Source organism: Tarenaya hassleriana, unplaced genomic scaffold (assembly GCF_000463585.1).
Source record: "Tarenaya hassleriana unplaced genomic scaffold, ASM46358v1 Cleome4, whole genome shotgun sequence".
NCBI lineage: Eukaryota > Viridiplantae > Streptophyta > Magnoliopsida > Brassicales > Cleomaceae > Tarenaya > Tarenaya hassleriana.
Window position 1 is genome coordinate 2401465 of NW_010966881.1, and position 24722 is coordinate 2426186.

A 24722-nucleotide genomic window follows, 5' to 3' on the forward strand; every position below is an offset into this window, starting at 1 on the left:
TTTCAACGTATCAAGTTAATAGGGTGCCTATTTTCCTTCCCCTTTTTAAATTTTTTGATTGACCCATATATTAATCCCATCTTAATTGTATTTTAATTTGCGGAATGATAATTTAAGGTGCATTCTCAGAACGTCGTGGCCTTACATCAAGATGATTTGGAATTTGATATAAGTGATTTGACTCGAAAATAAATTATATGATTCTTAACAAAAACGCATTAATACATGTGTTGTCGTATCAATCAGAACCGATGCACATGTGTCTACAATAAATAAACTGATTGATAGCTGTCTCATTCATTGGGCGCAGAATCTGTGGGCAAAGCTTTGAATATATGGACTATCGGGATTACTCATATAAATAAATAAATATATATATATATATATATATATATATAGATGACATGCATAAATGTTAATAGCATCTTGATTTTTTCTAAATAAAAAATTGGATATGACATGATTTTATTTTTTATTTTGTATTTTGTTTTGGATTATTTATCTTTTATCTCTTCCATTTTTTTTAATAAAAAAATTGATAAAGATTGTTATTTCTATCAATACAAACAGTATTTACAAAAATCTTTTAGGATGATTTTAAAGAATCACGAGAAAAACAAATCAAACCAAATTCAAATAAAAAAATAAAGCCATACACAATCTTAATTATTATTTTTTTTAAAAAAATAATACAATATTACCATATTTATAGTTAGACAATTGTTACAAGTTGGGGATCTAGATCGGCACAAGTATTTTTCCTTTTTTTTTAAAAAAATAGTGTTTTGAAAAACAAAATAATTTCTTTTACTGTAATACAGGTTCAATATTTTTGGTAATAATTTTCCGTTAGAAATACTGTCACAAAAGGGGAAAACTCGAGGTTTGGACAAATTCATAAACTGATTATATAAAGATTACTAATTATGCTTTTAATCCAAGTATCTAGTCGGATACTAAATAAACAAATAACATGACCGTGCTCTGTTATCGTCTTGTATGGTTGTTCTTTATCCGACATAATTAATACCCTAATTCGTATTTGTCTTCGTGATTTATATATTTTAATCTGTTAGAATTTGTTAGGTTTATGTTTATCTATAAATATTTTATTTTTTTACCTTAAATAATACTAATATTAGCTAATTCCAAAAAATATGTATCAAAATTTTCGTATACCTTGATTGTTTTGTATCCAACTAATTAGGAGTGGCCATTTCAGGTTTCGGTTCGGGTTCGGTTCGGTTATATTCGGATTCGGTTATTTCGATTATAGAAACCGTTCAGTTTTTACATAAGTTCCAGTTTGGTTCGGTTCGATTATTTTTCGGTACAGTTTCGGTAAAAAACTCATTATTTTCAAAGAAATCGTCGGTTTTTCGGTTATTTTTTATTCGGTTCGGTCAGTTCGATTTCAGTTTTTTCGGGTTTAAAAAAATTATAACCGTTCAGTTTTAATGTCGGATTCGGTTCGGGTACGGTTATATCTTATTCAGTTCGGTTCGACTCGATTATTCGGTTAATAACCGAAATAGCCACCCCTACACCTACGTCACATTAGCTGTTTGTGAATAATTTGGATTGGATGTCGGCTATAAATGATATGTTTATTCCATTATCATTATTATTTTTATGTGTTAATTTTACCTTAATTGTTGTCACTTATTTTTTATTTGTCCATTAGTTGTTTGTCTATATGTCATTGTTATCATCCATTTCCTAATAGAGAAATACACCGAGAATTATTAGATTTCTCATTAGTTGACATTATAGACAATTTTTTTTTTTGTTTTAAGTAGTTATCATTTTAGATTTTTTAGATAATTTTTTAAAATAAATTTCAATTTTATCCTTAATTAAAACTAATCAATTCCAATAAACTTAATGAAGATTGCACAAAAATTCAGTAAATAAAAATAACGGAGTATTAAATTATAAAATTATGATCCAAGATTACAAGTGCAAGTGCCATGAGGCCCATTACAAGTGTATGGGCCCATAAGGACCATTGGAAATATAACTACATATAAGCCTATTATATTTGTAAGGGCCTATAAGGCCCAATAAATAAGTCCCATTCCTACCGGAAGTAAACAAGAGCACAACACCTCCCACAGGAATCAAGTGCCCCATCTCCGATTTTTTTTTTTTAAAAAAGAATTATAATTATTCAAGAATTATAACTATTCAATTTCTATATTGAATTGGTTCGGTTTAGTTATTCTATTTTGGTTTTGGTTTTAGATTTTATTAATAAAAATTTTCGTTTTTTAAATTTTTTTTATTTGATTTATATCTAGTTTGTCCATTTTATAGAATTAAAATAACTATTCGATTATTGTTTTTTGTTATCGAATTCAATTCGATTATGCATGGATTTTGATTCGGTATTCCGTTAATTATTCGGGTATTAACCAAATCTATATAACCAAAACAACAAAACGATATAGAGGAAGAATTTGCACAAAGAGCCGAAGGGAGTTTGAAGGTCGTAACATCAGATTCTACCACTTAACTACTAAAAACTCCAACCAATGCCAATAACAGAGAGTAACAATAGACCCGTTGTTCAAATGATACACCAATGACTACACACCATACGTCAAAAACCCGAAACTCGGGTTCTTTTTTCCGTCACTCAGATCTTCTCCTTCTTCTGCCTACGTACCTTTGCCCCGAACGTCTCTTTCTCGGGTTTGCCTCGCATTTCTCGTCTCCCGTCTTTCCCTGCATCTTCTTGTACTCCCTTGACCTCAAAACCGCCTCCAAGATGTTTATGTCTTCACGTATCTCGTGCCTAGAGAGCGAGACCAGTCCCGGGAGTATCTCCTTCTGGAAGTTCTTCATCCTCCTCCCTCGTCTCAGCTTTAATCCGAGTTCTTTGCTTTCCCCGGTAACGTTTAGTTCATCTACTGCCTTTGATGACACACAGTAGTCTTCAGGGCTGGTTTCGGTTAGTTCCATGGTCATTAACTCATATGAATCGTAAGAATACTCCGGTGCTGCATTACCCAAATCGGGTTTGGATGAAAAGTCTCGGTCTTGAGATGAGCAGATAGGTCGTTGCTCGGGTTTGGACAGCAAGTCTTGGTGTCGATATGAGCTGTTGCATGAGATATGGACTAATGATTCAGCTGCAAATTGAATGCACGAGCTCATTTCAGACGAATCTTCCTCATTATGGGACTCATTCGTAGGCTTGCTTGGTAAGGCTTCTGTTTCGGGATATTCAAGCCGAGCACGACAAGAGGGTATCAGTGTTGCCGGGCAAGAACTCCTCGACTCGACTCTCGAGTCATTTTCCGTGGTACAGCATGAAGTGTATGAAGCTGGAGATGATGTACTATCTTTATCAAGAACATTTTGGCTAAGAGGAGAGCAAAATGGCGTAGGATCTTCAACTCCACTTTTCTCGGAGCTCGGTGTTGTGTCATCCGTGTAAGGATAGCAGTTCAAGTCCTGTAAGAAGTAGCGGTGGCCATCAGGATACGGCTCATCAGCTGGGATTTCGTTCAGATCCAGAACGAAGCTCTGCTTCGAGGATGGCGTGTTCTTCTTCTTCATTGCTTTCTCGGTGTTGCCACTCATATGTCCTGAGACATGAAATTCATTCATGCTTTTAGTCTGCCATAACGCAAGAATCATTATTCGAAAACAGAGGAAAACCCCGTAAGAGGTCATACCTTCATCTGACAATCCCGGATTTCTGTAGCATGTGCCATCATCATCTACAGAGGGTTGTGATTCAAGAACTCTCCCGACGCCAGAAGCTGAAGGTTCCATCTCTTTCAGCGAGAGCCGAGAGGGAGGTTCTTCGAGATCAATTACGAATACCGGGTTTCTCTTGCTAAGCCACTTTGGGATTGATGCTTCTTTTTCGATAACTTCAACCCCCATCGAAAGTTCTATCTCAGCAGTGACTCCAGGACAGCCATGGCTGCCAAGATCAATAATATCTCTATTCAGATCCCTACATGGCTGTTCATCTACAGATTCATAGCTCCCACTTTGTACCGGAAACACCTGAAACAAAGGTACGATGAAGACTTCTTCATCATCATCATCTATGTCTCCCGAAAATAGATCGAAATCTTGGAACAGTAAGTGGTTTCACACGTTGTTCATCATCACTAAGCCTTAAACCAAATCCATAAAGCTGCAATCTTTTTATACCTGCCTCCCGAAAAGAGTGACCATACCGACGGGTTTCTGCTTCGAGGTCTCTAGATACGAATCAACGCGTTCGTTCTCGGGTTTCAGACGAATACCGTTCTGCAAAAGCACGTTATCCTTACACAAACCGTGGAAATACATCTTGTCTGGCCCGAGCTTATGCCACAACCCATCCCTATGATCAAACCCACCAAACAGGAAAAACGAAGATGAGAGTGAGTGTGATACCCCTTCCCTGTAGTTGTTGTGAACATAATAAACATTCATGCCAATGTTCATGGTAGCAAGCGAACCATAAACATGCCCATAACACAAAACCAGCTCCATTCAAGAATCCATTATTTCATCAACATACCCATATACATTATACATTCTCCGCGTATATATATACACACACATTATACATTATTTCACTATAAGCTATCAAGAAACACAATACTCGAAATGGTTCTACCAAAACCAGGAAAATAAACAACAAAAGAGCACCAAATCTAAGACGATCTTACAAGGAACCAACCCTTTAAACGTGTCTGGGATCAAGATTCTGCCCTATTTAATATGAGTTTCAATGCAAAAACCCAACCTTCATAGTGATAATGCCATTCAATGATAAGTTTTTTTTTTCTTCTAAATTGGAATTGAACAACAGGAGGATTAAGGGGAGGAAAAAAACCATCTAACGAAAAGGAGAAGAAAGAGCAACAAAGCAAACATAGAGCCGCAACCCTAGATAATACTTGACAAAAAAGAACACAAACCCATTATTAATTTTTGTTTGGGAGAGAGAATAAAAACGAGGAATTTACCCAAACACGAAGCTTGAAGCATTCCATGGTCGAACAGATCTGGGAGACAGACCAAACACCCCCAAAAAAAAATCTCAGTTCATGGTCGGATGCCGATGTTCGAACGATGCAGACAATGTATACATACACACATACATGTGTATCTATGTTACAACAATGCAGGAGAGAAAAACGAGAAAAGAAATCTGATCATGGAGAGAGAGAGAGAGAGAGAGAGAGAGAGGGGGGGGCTTAGTGGTGAGAGTGGCACATGGTTTCTCGCAAACTTGAGATAATAGGGGGTATTTAGGATTCCTCGCTTTTTACCTTTTGTTTTTTCTAATTATGATACATTAGTAACTCTATATAAAGTAGGATCCTTTTTAAATATTTAAATCATTATTATGCAAGATGTGTAGTGATATCCAAAAGATACATCTTAGATACTGGATTAAATAATAATATAATATTTTTGAAATTATCTTCTCTTTGGCAAAATACTGAAATATTTTCTCAAGAGGCCTTTGGAGTTAGCAATATATATACATGGAATTAGTATTATATTTTTATTTTTTAAAACAAAAATGAAAAAACGAGTTTTGATGCAAAAAAATGAGACAGACTGTCTGTCGTGTTCTGAAGAGTTTGGTCAGGGTTTAGGCTTTATAGGAGAGGACCAAACACAGTCAGGGACAGTATCTATTTGTAAGCCAGTTTCACCTTAAAAGTAAAATAATTTTTTAATTAATTTTATTGATACTAATATTTTTATGATAATAACTCTCTAAAAAATGAATCAAATTATGCTATCCAATTAATTTTATTAAAAGAATTTATTTTATTATATATTTTTTATTTTTGTATTTGATTTCAATTTAGTTTGAATTAGAATAATTTCATTTGAATAAAATTATACTAATTTTTTTTAAGATTGAATTTGTCTCAAATATAACTATAATTTGTATGTACGTACCAAATAAATGTTCATCCTAACTTTTACCAAACTATTATTTTAAATATTTTTCCCGGTGGACAGATCCTAGATTATCTCGATGAAATGTACACGTAAAACCAGGGGAAATTTTATTGGCTTGAGTAAGAATTCAAATGGACAAGTTTTAATATGTAATATTATAATCATCTCTCTTTTCAATTCCGAGTTTCATCTCTCTTTCTCTTTTTTTTTTATTTTAATAAAAATCAAAATTGAAATCATCCCTCTTTTGGACTGTGGATTATAGCAACCAATCTTCCACAAAGATTGATGTTTGACAAAGCCCAATAATTTTTTTTTTGATAAAATAAGCCCAATAAATTTATTTTGCCATATATATAAATTCAGTATAATGAAACCAAACGACAGCACTTGATAAAAAAAATAGAAAACAAAATAAGTCAGGATTGCCTAAAGAGATTAATTAAAAAAAAATTGTACAAAATAATGCATGAAGTGTACATTCCAAGAATAAAACCCAACCAAAAACTGGTGAAGAAAAATTAGGCTTTGAATGGAGATAACTTTTATTTTGGGTTTTTAGTTTAGTTTTGGATTTTAATTTTTAGTTTTTGGGTTTTGGATTATAATATGTGAAAACTAAAAAGAAAAAGTAGTTATCACTAAAATGGTTTTCAAATTTTTAGAAAAGTAATTTTGTGAAAACTTAAGTGGTATTTTTTTAATTCTAAAAACTCCAAAATACAGCCATTCAGCCTTAATTTTAAAGGTATTTACAATGTTACCCCAAGCTTGCTCAGGGCTTAGTGGGCCTGAAATAAAGCCTGTTTAGATATCCTTAATGGGCTCCTATTATCGGCCTTTTTTCCTGAAACCCATTGACTAAATTAGTCCTCAAATATCCAATCTGCTTATGCCACGTGGCAGTTGTCAACGCCGGGGACGCCGATGGGAAGATTCGCCGAGAGGATCACTCCGGCATCGTTTTGGAATCATTAAAGGAAATGTCATCTTTCTCGATAAATCTAAAAAATTTCTTTTAAATGGAATTTAATATAAAAACTGCATAAAACTTCTAAAATATCGAAATCTAATTTCGAATTAAATTAAACAAAAATATAAAATAAAGAAATAAAATTTAAAATTTCGTTAGAAAATATCCTTTTACTTATAAATTTTAATTCAAACCAAGTAAAAAACAAATTTTACGGAAACCAACATAAAAAATATTATTTTTTTTTCTAAAATTAAAAAATACAAACAAAAACATAATCGATCAAGATAAAATATGTGCACGTTAATTATGTTGCCCTCCCATGCAAATATATTTTATGTTTTTCACATTTTAAACTCAATCTGAATTCCCTGGAAGCAAAGTCAATCATTAAAAATCTATCTTTTTCTCGGATTAGTTTACCAACTCCCATCCATCTTCGACAGTTGTACACGTTTTTTTTTTCTTTTTAAACTTGGAATATGTATTATACATGTGGAAAAGTAACATAAATATTTCGAACCATTCTAGTTCGAAGATGAGGCCGAATTATAATATTTTACCATAACATAGAGGTTGAATGAAATTGGAGCTTTTGAATAGATTTGAAGCATATAATAATCACTAATACAAATAGAAAAAAAAATATTTATCTCTACGGCGGTGTTTTGAATTTGGATCGATTTTCGAATAATTATATTATCCATAGAGAGATGACTCGCGATTTTGGTTGTTATCGAAACCGAATCGAGAAGAATTTATTTTTTATATAAAAATTATACTAAATTAAAACCGAATGCTATTAAGTTTGGTTCAATGTGAATCAAATTGGAATTAAAATTCCCCAACCAAAACGCTCCCCTATTTATCAATGTCCATATTAATAAATTTCGGATGACTAACATTCATAATATTTGTTATAATTGAATAAGGTACATGAATTTAGCATTTATAACTAAATAACTTAAAAAAAAAATTGTCCTCCTACCTAAACCGGGAAAATCCTACTTAATCTTTACTTTGACTCACCAAGTTATTACACACGACACCAAGAAGATCTCCATTCAGATAATGCCACGTGTGATGATGCTGACGTGTCACGTCCTCCTAAGGTTTCACGGATGATCGTCGCATGGAATTCTCTCCCTGCGTAGAGAGAGAGAGACCGTTTGTTTGTATTCATCATTCATGGCATTGGGAGTTCCCTCAAATTGGGCTGCGACACTCACGCCTTTGTCTGCCCTCGCTTCTTCTCTTCTTCGGAGCCTCCAACGAAAGAAAGAACAATTTCCCGAGAAAGGAATCTAATTCACGAAGCGAGAATTACCCTCTTTACGAATTCGTTTGATTTGTTTACGCGAATCTCTCCTCCTTTCCCAATCCTTCTGGTTCATGGGTAATGCAATTTCTTCCACTTGCATTACTGTTCTCTCAAATTCCGGCTGAAAGATCTCCGATTGCTGAATCGGAACATTGAATATTTCCCTCGCCCTTGCTGTTGTTTGGTGACTGGTTCAATGGCGAATGCATCTGGGTTCTTCACGCATCCTTCGTTTCCGAGCCTGCGAAGCAGAACCCATGTCCCGAATGGCGTTTCTGGATCTGGGTTTTGCATTTTCAAGGGAATCAACAGGAGGGTCTTGTGCTCCGTCGATGGCGCCGAGAAACATGCTTCCCCTTCTCCGTCTGAACCTCGTTTCCCGAGGTTTGATTTCTGGATCCTTTCATCATAACTCCTCGTTTTCCGTTGCGATGGTGATTCCTTTCGGTATTTAATGGCGAGGCGTATCAATTCACGTTTCAGGGTCAGTTTGTAGAAAGTAAAAACCCTGTTTGGTTGGAGAGAAAATGTTAATCAGATTTCTCGATGATCGAATTTGTCATTAGCTTGTCATCATCTTGTACGATCTTGTGATCGCTGGGTCAAAGCCCATTGCTCTTATACCTTGATCACGTGTACTTTGACGTATCTCGTGGAAATGAGTTCTATTCTCTTCCCACAAGATACTGAAATTCGGAAATGGCCTTTATATCTTCGGTCTTGACTCGTTCTAGTTATGGAATTTGCTTCTGATGTTTTCTCTCCTACCATTTCTGAGTTTTGAGTTTCAGTTTCCATAAGATTAGGACAAGGGATGGACAATATTGTTGGAATACTGTGTCAAATGTTTAAATTGAGCTGCACCGTTCGGAATGTCTTTTAGCTTATGAATCACCAGAGCCTTCTCTCCAATCAATAGCTTGATTAAAGATTCTCGATATAGTTTGTGCAATGAAACGTAACTTATGACTCGAGCAATCTTTGTCTTCCTCATATACAACAAAGGCTCGTGGCCAAAGGCTGCAAGTTGATTGGATGTGGTTCAAAATTTGACGTCTGAATTCATTTGATCAACTTTCAACGTTAAAGTTGGCCTTTATTTTATTTTTTTTGGCTAATTGCATGTTCTTATTTCTACTATAAGAAATTTCATGGACGTTGCTTCTTTTTTTACCTATAAATAGTGTAGCTTTTTTTTCCATATTTTATTTTCTGAGTTCTTTCGTTGCCTTTTTTGTCAGATGGCTTTCACTTTTTGTTCAGCAGTGCCGAGTCTTCTGCTGTCTAACGATGATCTCGCAAAAATTGTTGATACATCTGATGAATGGATAGCAACTCGCACGGGCATTCGCAACCGCCGGGTTCTTTCAGGTAGCCTATTTGCTCATTCTGATATTTTTAGACATCTTTGGCTTCGTATATCGATATTAATCTAGAACTTTTATTTCAGGCAAAGATAGCTTGACCGGCCTAGCAATACAAGCAGCGACAAAGGCCCTTGAAATGGCAGAGGTTGGACCCGAAGATCTTGACTTAGTCTTGATGTGCACATCCACTCCTGATGATATTTTTGGTACTGCTCCACAGGTATCAAACTTTAAACTCCGATTCTCCGAATGCATAAGATTTCCTGTTACTATCGACTAAATCCTGCTTTTCGGAAAGTTCTGCTTTGTGATTGTTTTTCTGTTGATGGCAGATTCAAAAGGCGCTTGGTTGCACAAACAATCCCCTGGCATATGACATCACTGCTGCTTGTAGTGGTTTTGTTCTGGGCCTAGTCTCTGCTGCTTGTCATATAAGAGGTAAAATGAAAAAATATCACAGCCTACCTGTAATTGAGATTTAAGTAATAATTCTTTACTGGATTTTGTTATTTCAGGGGGTGGCTTTAAGAATGTTTTAGTGATTGGAGCTGATTCTCTTTCTCGGTTTGTTGATTGGACGGATAGAGGGACCTGCATACTCTTCGGGGACGCCGCTGGTGCTGTAGTTGTTCAGGTGCTAGCAATATTCCTCCTTTCAATTAGCTCTCAATACCACTTTTTTGTAAAAACCCATTTTCAGGAATGAACTGTAACATGAGTGCCTCTCCTTTTCTTCTTAAACCTAAAATACTTTTTTAAGTTATAAGGCAAGGACATTCCAGTTTTGTTTTCACAAAAGAGATGAACTTTAGTATATTACGAGTACAGAATTACAAGATGGGTGTCTGCCCCTCCGCAAATAAAACTTATCTTGAACAAAAATCGATCTTTGTATCAGCAAGAAAACAGACTTTATAGTACAGCTTCTGCATACCCTTTCTTTGGTTCTTGAACTATTCTGATGAACATTCTCCTTTTTCTGGCAGGCTTGTGACATGGAGGATGATGGTTTGTTCAGTTTTGACTTGCACAGCGATGGAGATGGCCGTAGGTACTTAGAGTGAATCGTTTTTATACTCCATACTTTCCATTCTTGACCTCTTGGATTCATATTTTTCGCTAGAGACCCGACTTTCATTTTGCATATTGTGGCAGACATTTGAACGCTTCCATACAAGAAACCCAAGTCGACGATGCCTTGGGTACAAATGGATCAGTATTGGGAGACTTTCCTCCGAAACACCCTTCATATTCTTGCATCCAGATGAACGGGAAAGAAGTTTTTCGCTTTGCTGTCAGATGTGTCCCTCAATCCATCGAGTCAGCCATTCAAAAAGCTGGTCTCTCTGCTTCTTCCATAGATTGGCTTCTGCTCCATCAGGTATATATATATATATATAGATGATCAAAGTTTCGAACTTTCTCCAGCCATTGAAGGTGTAGTGTTCTGATAGACGAACCCATGAACTCCCTTGTGAAATTTCGCATATGGATGTGGTGAAAAGTTTGAAACTTTGCTGTACAAATTGGGAAAACTGGAAATGGTTTTTGCAGGCAAATCAGAGGATAATCGATGCGGTGGCCACACGGCTGAAGTTCCCACCGGAAAGAGTGATATCGAACTTGGCCAACTACGGGAACACGAGTGCTGCTTCGATACCTCTGGCCCTCGACGAGGCGGTGAGAAGTGGAAAGGTGAAGCCTGGCCACACCATCGCCACTTCGGGTTTTGGAGCTGGCTTAACCTGGGGCTCAGCCATTGTCCGGTGGAGGTGAATTATTCCAGAGATTAGGTTACTTGAGAGCCAAGTTTCTTCCCCGAGCGGAATAATGGCAGAGACCGGTTTAGTTCGGTTAGTGCTGACCGGTTCAATCGGTTTGTGTTGAAGAGGGGGGGGGGGGGGTAACGAAAAGGAGCTTTTTTCTTTATTTATCCATTTTAATGTTAGACTTATTTTTCAAATATCCTTTCAAGTTATTTGTCTTATTAAGTAATTCAGATTTCGATTCTCCCGTATTTGGTTTGTATAGATTTAATTTTGTTATATATATATATATATATAAAGAATAATATCATTATATATATATGATTTAGTTGAAAATATCTAAATAAAAAAAATGAAATTCGATAAGAAAATAGGAAAATGATATAATGATTAATTTTGTCTCCAATTAGGACAGCATCAAAGCATGTTTAAACAGTACATGTCTCTTCTTAGTCAAATATTATTTCATTTAGATATTTATGTGAGAATAAAGAATTATTATTTTTCACCTATTTTGTTTTAAGAAAAGTAACTTTTGTAAACATAACTTTTGAATTGTTAACAAAATTTCTTTTACAACGTGTTTTTATTTTTTTTGGTAATGGACAGCAAGTGGATGTTGCTTTCGATATCATGAATTTAAATTGTTGCTATACATTGAAATATTATTTGCCACGATTTCTATAGTAAATCACTTGGATTTAATGAGTTTTTGTGCAGTTAAATATTAGAAAATAATTAATATTTCAAAAAAAAATGTAAGTTTGAGTTCTAAACATCTCAATAAAATAATTAATTAAAATGTTGAAACTGATGATGATACCCCACATGTTTCTGTCTCACATTGTGCTATTTAATGCTGTTTAAATCTTGTTAATCTCAAGATTATCACCATAATAGAAACTTAAGGTTATCAATTGATTGATTAATTCAATAAACATCCTTACTGTTTATCTAAAAACTTGAGATCGGATAAATTGTTATATAGTTTATTAAATTGTGGAAATGAAAATTCGATTTCTCCATTAATGGACCGATCGTGTGAAGGAGAGATGGATTGTGTGTATTTGTCAAACCCCCAAGAGCACGCCCAATCATTATGTTCCTTCACCAAATTAAATGGATGAGAGATCCCATTTCTCAAACATTTCAAATATAATATTATCTAATTTATTTGCTCAAAATATATTTATATTTTGGTATGTTGTGATCAAAGGTTCGAATATTTTCCATATCCTAATAAAAATTCATATACAAATTCTCTATTTCCTAACTTTTGCTATCAATATGTAGAAGGGTCACGAATAAACACGAATTTAGATAAATTTATTATCCATATGATCATTCATAATTAAAAAATTATTATTTCGGTTTTATTGATAATTAATTAGAAATATAATTAATAAGTACTGATTTTTATTAATTTTATAAAAATTAATTTAGGGCACTGCCGGAATCAAGTAAAGTAAATTTATAACATGTTTTTCTTTTATGCCTTCCTTAAATCAAACATTATAATTACATAAAGATTCTTCACGACAAAGCATGCTTTGTCTTTTCTTACACATTGTCTATAAATCTCAATGGTCATTTCATAACCAAATTTTCCATTGCATTTGGTTCATTTCCTTCAAAATCAAATATCTTCTTATATAAATCATCTCCCTTTGTATATTTCTCGGTTTCATCACACTCTTCAAGCAATATATAGTTTTGGAGGTAAGTCCAACAAAAAATTTACATTTCAAATTTATACATATATATATATATATCGATCCTATATATCTATGAATTAAAGCGGACAGTATTATATATCTCGTGTTTAAGGTTGGGGCAGTGATAAAATTTGAATTATTTTATTGGGTTAAAAAAATCATCTAGTTCTCCATTGTTTGAAGGTCTTGAATTATTATGTAAATGCTCAAGTAATTAATTTACGGATGAATATGCGTGTGTATATTCATTGATGAGAGTGTGTATATATATATACACACACACGCATATTCATCCGTAAATTAATTACTCGAGCATTTACATATATATATATATATAATATGTGTATATCTACGTATTTATACGTTCTAAAACATTAAAAGTTTGGCGAACACTATGCTTTAAAATATGCTTGCATTCGTAAAAAATAATTAGGCTTAATTACATTTCGATCTACGTACGTGGCACAATGTTCGTAATTTGTTACCACGCTCCAATTTTTCAAATTTGGATAAAGATAATATTTTCTGCATGTTAATATTTTCACAAACAAAACCCAATCATATATAGACAATTAGCTTGCGATCGACAAATTTACGCTTACGAAAATCAGTTCGATAATTTTTCGTATATTTGTGTTCAAATCATAGACAGATATGTGTTCTTTTGGTTATAACGAATACAAAAGATATACGTACAGAAAGCATATAACATAGTTTTCAATGATATATAGTAAAAATCGTATGAAAACAATATAACAGTTTCGGTTTTATTATATACAGAACCTCAAGAATCCGGTAGATACTCCAAGTTTTCTACCGTTTCATCCTTAATTATAATCTGTGCCACCATGATCTACACACGATCAGTGTGCGTCTTGTCATATATATATATATGCATGTATATATATACGCAACGTTATATAATATCTTCTGAATTTCGTCATCTTTTTTATTTTATCTCTTTGGTCACTTCCACGGATCGATTTGGCAGCTCGAAGCAGCAAACTCTTGCCCCATCTCAGAAACCCTCTTTGTTTCGTTCTCCGACAAGTTCATTCCCTCATCGTCAACTTGATCATTGGCATTGTTCTGAGCTGAAGCACAAGCCTCTTCGTTGCTTAGCTGCGAAGCAACGAATTTATCGAGCACCCTCCAATCGGTCACGGCTTGCCCATTTTCTCTATTCACGTATAGAGAGCCGAGACTTTGCTGTCCTTGATCCATCCGTTCCTCCTGCCCGAGATTCGTCGGCTGAAAGTTAGCAGCATTATCACCGCTTTCATTGCTTGTCCGGAGAGGAAGAGAGCTGCAGTTACTGTTAGGTTGTTGGAATTTAGGGCTCTCGAGCTGAGGTAGTTGGAGGAACAAAGGTTCATGAAGCAGATGATGATGATGATGATGATTGTAGTGCTGCAGCTCGAGCTCTTGCTTGCATTGCAAGTTAGGGTTGTGGAGAGGGTAAGCAGAGGGATAAGGACTCGAGAGAATTCGCCGTGGAGAATTAGTTTCGAACTCCGAGGCCATGAAGGAGAGCTGATCCTCATACCAATGAGAGGGAGATGTCTCGTAGTCTCCCATTTTCCTCACGGCCGCCATTCTCTTCTTAAACACCCTACACACCACCCATCCTTCTTCCTGCCAAAATTATAACATTCACAAAATCATTGAGCTTTCATATGCATATATGCCTCTAATCCCATATTGGAATAGGCGAATGGTATATATCTATATACATATATGTGATGTTTGAATCATAAAATTGGTTTGAGAGGCTACTACATTTTCTATAGGAAGATCCATCTTACAATGCAAGTATATATGTTTATGGCAAGAAAGGTCTAGTAGTTTGGATCGATATATATACCTGAGACGTTCCGTTTTCGTTGGTTTCCAACCGGTATTCGTGCATTATCCAATCGGATTTCTGTCCATTTGGGGCTCTTCCTTTGTAAAACACAAGGGTTTTCCTCATACCGATAAGACTGTGCCTTAAGTAGATAGCCTTGTCTCTTCCGGTGGCTTTCCAGAACCCGGCTTTCGTTGCTCTGTTGGTTCTTGTTCCTGTCGGATACTTCTTGTCCTTGTGGCTGAAGAAATACCATTCGTTTTGCTCTTCGTTCCCTATCCTGCACAAGTCTATTCCCAAAAACAAACAAAAGAACAATTCCAAACTATAGATCAAAGGGGGGGGGGGGTCAATTAAAGAACAAGAGATACATAGATCTAAATCATTGGGCAAACCATTGAGATCCCATGGCTCAATCTTGTAAAGATCAACGTCTTTGATGAAATCGATTTCGGCTCTCTTCGAAGCCACTTTTTTCCTCAGGTAGTAGTCTACAAGCTCTTCATCTGTCGGGTGAAATCTAAAGCCAGGAGGCACGTGGGAGAATGAATTCATGTTTGATCTTTTCAAGAATGGGCGGACCAAACCTGCTTGTTGGAGATGGCAATAAAAACTAAAATGAGAGTCGGGATGATTTATACATATTATAATTTGGTTAAAGCATATTGTACCATATGAATTCCATCAGAAATTGACTAGCTTGATCGCTATTCAAACTTCCGATTAATCACGTCGTACCGTCATATATATATATATATATATATATATATATAGAGAGAGAGAGAGACAAGAGTATTGCATGATCACACCTAGAATTCTCTAGATATTATGATTTGTGTTTTTTTGTCGATGATAAGATTTGGATCGACGCTAGTATCAGAACTGTAAGCATATATATATATATATATATATATATATATCCGAAGCTCATGGTTCCATCATTATTTAAATCCACATAGCACTAGACAAATGATAGGACTTAATAACCCCGATTAGTATTATATATGTTATTATATGATAATGATGAACTTCATCGAACTCCTTCGTATCTATATGAGTTTGAACAAAACACTGTAGTTGTTGTATATATAGGTAGAGGAGAGAAAAATAAATCCATACTATGATTAAATTGATTGAATGAGATGCATGAATTTACTAAAATCATTTTCTAATGACTAATTGATTCCTTTGTATATAAAACTGTCTGAAAATTTAAATTTATGGGATAGAATTAATAACTAGCAATGAATTCACCAAGAACTCATGACAGATCCATGAATATAACATAAGTTCCCCTATTTTTTGGCATCTTTCTTGAAAACTTATTAGAAATGAATAAAAATCCTTCAACCTCTTATATGGACTATCAAGAAAACGTATTATTTCAGAAGAGATTTTCGTGTGTGTGTGTGTAAAGAGAAAAACAATTTAGGAATTATATGTAAAGAGGCAAACCATATCTCTAGATCGATCTATCCAAGAGATGATATATATATATATATATATATATATATATATATATATTTGTGTATTAATAATTTTATTGCTATATAGAAAACTTGTTTCAATCCATCTTTTTGTTTAGCTTTGTAACGTAAGCAACATTGATGACGATTATCATAATCGTGATGAGGATCGAAAAGCTACAAATCTCAAGAAAAGAAAAAAGAAAAAAAAATCTCGAGAAATATCCCAAAAGAAAAAAAAAACGATAGCTAAACAAGAAAATAAAAAAACATGACTTCCACATAAGATTTGCTCTTAGGGTTTCGACCTTTTTTTAAAACAAATTCAAGAAACTTAGGGTTTTTTTTTTTACCTTAGGAAACTCGAAATGGGCCTTCTCCGGCCGGACAGATCCAGATGAAAACCTTAAATAGCTTCGATTATTGTGTATTTGAGACTATAACAAAGCTTGAGGGTCGGCTGTCTCATCTTCTTCTCAGCCTCGTACAATGGAACACTTGGTGCGATTTTCAATTATATAGAGATAGCTATAGAAAGGAACAAAGAGAGAAATGAGAAAAACCCTAAAAAGATTTGTGACTAGAATCGAAAAGATTGACAGTGTTCCTCGGGAATAGTCAGAGATCGGATCCCGAGAGAAGAGAGAGAGAGGGGGCGATAGAGGAATGGGAAGAGAGCAGGAGAGAAGGGTTAAATAAAGGAGAAGAAGAAGAAAGAAAAATGAAAGAAGCAAGACAAAAAAACACAAGTATACAACCGGATCCTAAGACTCTTATATTAGGATGCCTCTCTTTCTCCCTTCCCTCTCTGTCCTTCTCAAGTTTAGTTTCTCTCCTGTCCTTTTTACTCCGAGTGAGAGAGAGAGAGAGAGAGAGAGAGAGAGAGTATTTGCTGCAAAAGCTTCGGGAGTGAAAAAGGGGAGCCGATAAGATGGTTCATGTCAGATTTAGAGAGAGAGAGAGATATTAGTACCCACCAGCTCCTGATAGAGACCTTATGAGCTTATTATTTTGATGCTTAATTTACATTAAGGTTCTTTTCATACTTGTTCTTTTAAGCTTTGTTACCCCATAAAGGTGTGTGTGTATATATATATATATCTTAAGTCTATGATGAATATTATGAAGATGATATCACAATTACCGAAGATGATATCTCAGAAGATATTTATGTAGTCTTTTTTTTTCCTTTTCAAACAAAAGGTTCTAAGGACTTGAGAAGTCATATTTACAATATATATATATATATATATATATTCATTAACCAATTCAAAGGAAAATAAAAAAAGGTGGCTCCTATTTCCAAAAGAGAAATTGACATACCTTATTATCAAAGTGCTTGTCATCTTGAAGAATAACCCGTAAAATGGAATCAGTCAATCAATATATACATAATGTGTATATATATAGAGGTATTCCCTCCTGAATAAATTTCGTTCTAGAGAATATATTTTATTATTAAATAGATGTAATTTTAGATTTTTTAAATTATTTTTAAGAAAATTTATAATTTTATCATTGATTTAAAATATCTATGTAATGGGAATGTAATTTAATAAGAGTATTTATGACCTTTTTTATATTTCCTTAAAAATTGTGCAAAAATCTTAAACTTTAATTTATTTAGAAAAGGAGGGAGTACATTATATTTTGAAGGTAATTATGATGCGAAAATAAATGTAAATTCTTTGTCAACCGTCTTGCATTGGTCAGTGGTCACTTCAAAAGTTACCACACAACACACACACACACACACACACACACACACACACACACACACATATATATATATATATATTTAACATAAAAAATAGATTTATCTGATTGGTTAAAATAAATTAGATTTATAATCTTTCATATTCCGAATATTGTCCATGACATAATTACAAAGTTATCCATTGGCTTTCATGGGAATTCATCATCTGTGAGTTGATGTGCTATCATTTGTAAGTTATAGGAAAATATGAAGAAATATTTGCAATGCCCATTTTTTAAATGTATGTTAAAAGTAACTTCAAGTAAAAACCATAGATGAAACATTGAAGCACCTCTTCTTCAAATCAGTTGCGCTTATATATATATATATATATATACACACACACACTATAGAATTTATAATCTATAATCGATTCCAGGGGGGGGGGGGGTTCTTACCTAATTAAATAGAATTAAAAGTTTGTACAATATTATTCTTAACGTTATTTAGCATCCACCATGTAAACGTCGACGTACGGGCAGATTCCGTTCCTCACATATTTTAATGTTTTATTCACAAACTTTCTTTCTTTAGTCAACAATTCTTTTAATATTTTTTTCAAAAAACAGGAAAATAAATTTGCGAAAAAAATAAAAAAGAAAAGTGTGAATTTTAGGAATTAAAAGAAATGCGTCATAGGGTTTGGTGGTATTTGGTGCAATAAAACAACTATTCAAAGTCCTCCACCTCCATACGCACGCGATCTCCCGTTGGTTGGGCCTCCCACTTTTTATTATTTTTATTTTATTGTTACTTTTGTGACACATATAATATGTATATGTATATGTATATAGTTCATATAAACATTTATATATACATAATTTTATATGTAAATAATATTTCTATCACCAATATAGTTTTTTTTCAAAACCTATCAATACATAAACGAACGTACGGAGTCACTCAAGTATTATTTATATTTACATTTCAGATATTTGAATTGAAAATATGTTACAGTAGTCAAGAGGGTCGTATATTTTAATATTATATTCTCATCGTGTTTCTAGACCTTAATCAATAAGATTAATCATCATCAATTTTGAAAAATTGCTATTGCATTAATTACCAACACTCGGGGTTTTATAGTAACATTTTAAAAATATTAATTTCAAGATTTTGTGATGTTTTTCTCACCCGATCATTGTAATAATTAACATATAAATTGTTGATTTATCAACAGAAATGAACTATATGTTCTAAACTTTTGTTTCACATAAGATTCACATAATTATATTCTTCTAAGTTAAAAATATATGGAAAAAGTTACATTTCCATGGAAAGTGGTGCAGCCTAAATATTGAAAATATTCCAATAATATTTTTTTTATCTGTTATATATATTGTATTATGATTCTAGTTTAGGTAAATTAGAGTTTTAGAGTTTATTTCAATAATAAATTACTGTTTAATTAGTGAATTATTGTTTATTGATTTAATGAAAGAACAGTTTCTTTCTATGATTTTTATTCTTTCATCTTTTTGACGATAATCAATAAAATTTAAAAAGAAATACACATTCGATATTTCAAAAAAAAAAAGTTCGAATTATTTATGAAAACTCGGTTTTGCGGTTCGGAACAATTATATATATGAATCTAATATGGAATATAAACAAAAGGACAGCTTTCTTTATTACGTTATATATTATAAATTTCATTTCAAAAATGAAAAATGCATAATAATCTCCAAAATTAGGGGTAACATTTGTTTAGGAGTTCCGATTAATATCTCTAATTACTAACATATCTTTGCCGATAATTCGCGATAGGGTGTGCATGAAAATTAAATGTTTGACTTTGATATCAGATAAAGTTTACATTTGATAAACCATTATACAGAAACCCCATATATCTATAGAACCCATGGACCGACGGTTTATTAGTGGGGGGTGATGGCGTTTATTTATTTATTTATACGACGATAAAAAAGACCGTATTTATTTGTTATTTGTAAAACAAAAATTTCGGGAGAGTACAGCTCGACGCGGCTTGGCTCAGAGCCGTTCAAGCTGTGGTAGTGGGATTGAGCCGCTGAGAGTGGGCCCCACATATAAATGATTGCTGACGTGGCGGGCGTGACCTAGCCGTCGATCATTAATCTCACGATCCGCTGTTGCAGGCCGGTTGGTCATGTGGGCCCCACCCCGTTATCCCGTTATCTTTTTTTTTAAACCCTAAATTTGTTTATAAAAAAGGGTTGTTTACCCGGTTAAAATACGCTACCAATTATCATAATATGGGGAAAAAAAATACATCATAATTGCATTATACAAATTATTTTCCCCTTTATATGCAGACAAATATACAGAGGATGGTTAGTAAGGGTTATTTTTTTTAATACACACAAGACGAGAAAAACATGAAAACTAAAGATGAAGTATTAACATTTACTTTTAAACCCTAATTTTAATTTAGTCGTTAATTTCTTGGAATGATTTGTCTTGATGAAATGCATTCCTCTATTTGTATAGATGTTTCTGTTCAAGTTTCATGCAGGTTGAAGGCTACTAATCGATTCGGCATTATATAAAAAATACCTTTACTTTGCTATTTCTACTTCAAGAACTACCCTTGTGACCATGTGACCAATGTGACCGAAATATAGTATGATCACATTTTGATTTTATCAATTATAACGTTAAATTTATGGTGATCACACTAATTCATTATGTTCATACCTTGTATATCTTACTAATAATTTGATTAAAACATCATAAATTTAACGTTATGAACAATGAGATCAATATGAGACCATACTATATTTCGGTCACATTGATCACATAGTCACAAGGGTAGGTCTTGAAGTAGAAATAACAAAGTAAGATTATTTTTTATAATGCCCCAATCGATTCTCACGAGGAATGTATATAGTTTATTTTTTTATATAGGTTTAAACATATTAATTAAACTCCACAATTCAAGATGATGTAATCGATCACATCACTCCCAAGTGGCATGATTTTATTTATTTATTTATTTTAAGTTATGATAGTTAAGTGTGTATATATAGATTATAAATAGATTTAGGTAAGTTGATCGGATGGTTCTGCGGCTGAGGTCAGGGACTTGGGAGTGAAGATTTGGTGTTTGTAATTGTAAATAGGGAAAAACTTTTTAAAAAATTTATTATGGGAAATTGAGAATATCTTAATATCTATTTTTTTTTTTTTTTGCTTTGGTGTGTTGCTGAAAGGAAGTATAGAAGTGAAGCAAAAGGAAAGACCTTGATCCAAAAGTGTCTATTTGTGTCCGACTTTGCCTCCTGTCAATTACCTATTTGATACCGAAATTAAATTATTATAATTTGTTATAGAGAAAACTACTATATATATTTATTTAATTCACTAATTGTAGAGTGCTTAATTATATTCGCAACATCCAATGTGCAAAGATAATCACAATTTTAAATATGTGTTTCGGTTAAATAAATCAGCCAAATAGTTTGTAAATAATCCGATGAGTCTCCTACTGTGTATACCTGCAATATATGGAATATCTAAGACATGGAAATAATTATTCTGTAGTTTTCCATGTTTAGCACTCTAAATTATGTCAACATTGATAAAAGCTAAATGGTAAAAGTAATAATTTTCTATAAGTTTCACAAGAAGACTTTCCTAAAATATCTCACGAAAACTTTTGTACCAAACTTTTATTTAAAACCTCGTTTATATAACCCGTCCACAAGATACAAATATAAAATATACCTCGTATATATAATTATTTATAACATATATATAGATGGTAGAAATTTTATATTAACATATTTATAAATATTTAGATATATTTGCTCCATTTTTTAATTTGTATAAAGACCGCGAACTATGTTTTATCCACGATATATTTTTACAAAAATATATGTGCGAAAAAAATATTCCATTGATACATAATTCTATTTTGTAAAATCTACGAAACAGCCAATTATACTATCCTACATACGCATGGCAAAGGTGGCAGAAGTTCCTAATTATCTCTACGTTTAACATCTAATAATCATAGTAAGTTATATTATCTTAACCTACAATTAGCATGCCACATTAAGTAATTAATAACTGATGAATCACTTAACTCTAATAATTAAAACATAAAAAAAAGAGCGGTCCAAAACCGGTCTTTTTGTCTAGGGTTTGCGCATGGCCACGTGTCGTAAACCCATTCGATGGGATGATATATTTTCTTCACAACTTGTCTCTTGACTCTAATCATTACGAAATACCTAAAATTAAACCACGTGGGGAAGTTTGTTCCTCTTGTCAGTGTCTTGTCCTGCGAAGAAAAAAATTATGTACAATGTGATTTTACATGTGTCTCGGTGATCCTTTTTGCTTTAACTGAAGACACTTGGACTATTTAGGGTTCGACTGTTTGTACCGCAGCGGTTGCGGTTGCGGGTGACAGCGTTTTCAGAACGTTTGATAGCGATTATAAATGATTAATACTAACTGGTTGAGAAGTTAATGTTGGTAGCGATTGCGGGTGGATGCAGTTAGAAGTGAATGGTTCATTACGGTTGCGGTTGCGTTTTGATATAAATTGTCAAAAAAAATATTATTTAAAAATAATTTTGTATAATAGTTTTAATTAAATTTTTCGTATCATTTGATAAAAATTATTTACTAAATTTATAATAATTAAATAACAAATTTAAAATATAAATATTATTAATTTAATTTATTTTTAAGTAAAAAAATAATTTTATATATAAAAATTATTAAAAATAATCATTATTAAACCTAAAAATTATACTATTGTATTTTTTTTATTAAAATATAATACTAAAAAATAATATCAAATCATAACACTAAACAAAATCATCACCAATATATATATTAATATTTTATATAATTTTTAATAAAAATATTTTAGTTTTTTTGTCAAAACGCCGGAAACCGCTACCAAAACGCAAGTTGGAAGCTGCGATTAGAAAACACAAGTTTGGTTGCGGTTGCGGTTGGTTGCGGTTCAACCAGTCAGTTTTTCAATCGCCCGCAATCGCCGGAAATCGCAACCGCTCCGTTTGCGGGTGGCGACGGTGCAACCAGTCGCCCCTTTAAACGTTTGATATAATATATTGATGGCATTGTAATTTATTTATTTTTTATAATCCGTAAATTCACAGATCAATCAAAACGATTTGATTTTTTTCGGACCTAAATGATCAAACCCAAGTTGGGTTCTATAGGTTGGATTTGGTTTCAGGTCGGCCGCTTAAATTTGTTCTTTGTTTTTTTTTTCTATGAAATTTAAAAAAAATTGAATTTTTTTAAACCCAATTCGAAAATCCAAAATTTTTGGACCGAGATATTTAGACTCAAAATCTATTATTTTTTGGGTTGGGTCAAATCGAACTTCGAACCTCATGCAAAAATTAATACCCTATTCACTAAACTTTCGTCCTAATTACATCTTTAAGATAAACGAAAAAGTTAAAGTGAATTTCACTCTTTAGATTACTATGTCATTGTAATTTGATCTCAAATGATATATATGGTGTATTTTTTGTATGTTTTGCGTATATGATGTTACCACATAAATTATCTATCACAATTAGTACAAAATAATGTATATCTGTACACTTAAATTCCTAATAGTTAACAAGATCATAATAAATAATTATTAGTCTTTAACAATAATACTGCATGGCCTTAATTACTATTCCATGCACCAAACGACTAATTATTTCATGCATACGAATCATTGAATCAGAGAATTACCGCATGGTCTGTATTCGCCAATACTAACTCAACAAAATTCAATTAATAATTAAAGTTACATTTATTATTTCCTTTCCACTTTCTTTAGGCAATAGCATAACAGTGAACCCCACCCCATGACATGTTGATAAGTGTCAAGCCAATTACTAAATGCACAATATACAGAAAATTAATTAATATATATATATATTCAACGGAGTAATGAAAAATAGAATACTATTTCAGTTGACTTGTTGAATTCAAAGGTCAACTGTTTCGCACAAAAACATATGCACCAACCTCCATGATTTCACTGCTTGGGGTTGCTCAAAGGCGTGATGAGTAATAATTACAAGGCTTCATATATTTTCTAATGTTTTTAATTCTCTATATATTAATATTAAAAAAATAATAGAAAGGTAATATTGTATAGAAATGGGGGATGCATGATTGCACTTTGGTTTATATGTCTTCTTCGGAGTAATGATGCTGATTATAGAGGTAATTATAAGATTAAGAAATGGGAGCAGATTAAGATAAGATGAATTATATTATTAGGATTTGAAACCATTTAAAGAAATCGAAATTTCTAGGTTTTACCATGTAGTACATCATGTATCTATCCATTAAATCACATATAAATGAATATACAAAAAAATTCTTGTCTTAAATTCTTACAGAAATTATCAGATGTTTCAGATAAAATATTCAGGTTTTGTAATTGTGATGGAAAAAATTCAAATGAAAACCAAGGGATACAGATGGCCTTTTTGGGCCATTGGACATATTATTTGGGCCTCTAGTTTAAGAAAAATAAAATATTACGGCCCAACTCACGCTTTTGTGTGTATTTATATATAGTATACTAATACCTTTTTTGTGTGTTT

The 24722-nt window shown here is 33.0% G+C and overlaps 3 protein-coding genes across 3 annotated transcripts; 1 reads left to right on the forward strand and 2 right to left on the reverse strand.

Annotated features, from left to right (window-relative positions):
* Window positions 1-2447: 2447 nt before the first annotated feature.
* Window positions 2448-5214, reverse strand: LOC104823548. The gene is made up of 4 exons (XM_010555164.1): window positions 4980-5214; window positions 4174-4348; window positions 3684-4023; window positions 2448-3593 (listed from the first exon to the last, which is right to left on the reverse strand). Exons 2-4 carry the CDS (start codon window positions 4312-4314, stop codon window positions 2635-2637), a joined length of 1440 nt encoding a protein of 479 aa, XP_010553466.1. The 5' UTR covers window positions 4315-4348; window positions 4980-5214; the 3' UTR covers window positions 2448-2634.
* Window positions 5215-8081: 2867 nt separating this feature from the next.
* Window positions 8082-11498, forward strand: LOC104823549 (3-oxoacyl-[acyl-carrier-protein] synthase III, chloroplastic). The gene is made up of 9 exons (XM_010555165.2): window positions 8082-8612; window positions 9234-9268; window positions 9486-9599; window positions 9679-9815; window positions 9928-10033; window positions 10111-10229; window positions 10582-10646; window positions 10751-10976; window positions 11150-11498. The coding sequence occupies exons 1-9, from the start codon at window positions 8425-8427 to the stop codon at window positions 11369-11371; spliced, it is 1212 nt and encodes a 403-aa protein (XP_010553467.1). The 5' UTR covers window positions 8082-8424; the 3' UTR covers window positions 11372-11498.
* Window positions 11499-13769: 2271 nt separating this feature from the next.
* Window positions 13770-17256, reverse strand: LOC104823551 (NAC domain-containing protein 7-like). Its single transcript, XM_010555166.1, has 4 exons — window positions 16742-17256; window positions 15318-15509; window positions 14941-15212; window positions 13770-14711 (listed from the first exon to the last, which is right to left on the reverse strand). Exons 2-4 carry the CDS (start codon window positions 15475-15477, stop codon window positions 14043-14045), a joined length of 1101 nt encoding a protein of 366 aa, XP_010553468.1. The 5' UTR covers window positions 15478-15509; window positions 16742-17256; the 3' UTR covers window positions 13770-14042.
* Between the last annotated feature and the right edge of the window lie 7466 nt (window positions 17257-24722).

Excerpts from the sequence above, each read along its gene's own strand:
- LOC104823548 (XM_010555164.1), bottom strand. The coding sequence starts at position 4,314 with ATGTATTTCCACGGTTTGTGTAAGGATAACGTGCTTTTGCAGAACGGT. Across the intron at positions 4,024-4,173 it reads TCACTCTTTTCGGGAGGCAG|GTGTTTCCGGTACAAAGTGG; the intron begins GTATAAAAAGAT and ends CCTTTGTTTCAG. Across the intron at positions 3,594-3,683 it reads TCCGGGATTGTCAGATGAAG|GACATATGAGTGGCAACACC; the intron begins GTATGACCTCTT and ends TTCATGTCTCAG.
- LOC104823549 (XM_010555165.2), top strand. The coding sequence starts at position 8,425 with ATGGCGAATGCATCTGGGTTCTTCACGCATCCTTCGTTTCCGAGCCTG. Across the intron at positions 10,034-10,110 it reads TGCTGCTTGTCATATAAGAG|GGGGTGGCTTTAAGAATGTT; the intron begins GTAAAATGAAAA and ends TTGTTATTTCAG. Across the intron at positions 10,230-10,581 it reads CTGGTGCTGTAGTTGTTCAG|GCTTGTGACATGGAGGATGA; the intron begins GTGCTAGCAATA and ends TTTTTCTGGCAG.
- LOC104823551 (XM_010555166.1), bottom strand. The coding sequence starts at position 15,477 with ATGAATTCATTCTCCCACGTGCCTCCTGGCTTTAGATTTCACCCGACA. Across the intron at positions 15,213-15,317 it reads TGAGCCATGGGATCTCAATG|ACTTGTGCAGGATAGGGAAC; the intron begins GTTTGCCCAATG and ends TTTTGGGAATAG. Across the intron at positions 14,712-14,940 it reads ACGAAAACGGAACGTCTCAG|GAAGAAGGATGGGTGGTGTG; the intron begins GTATATATATCG and ends TAATTTTGGCAG.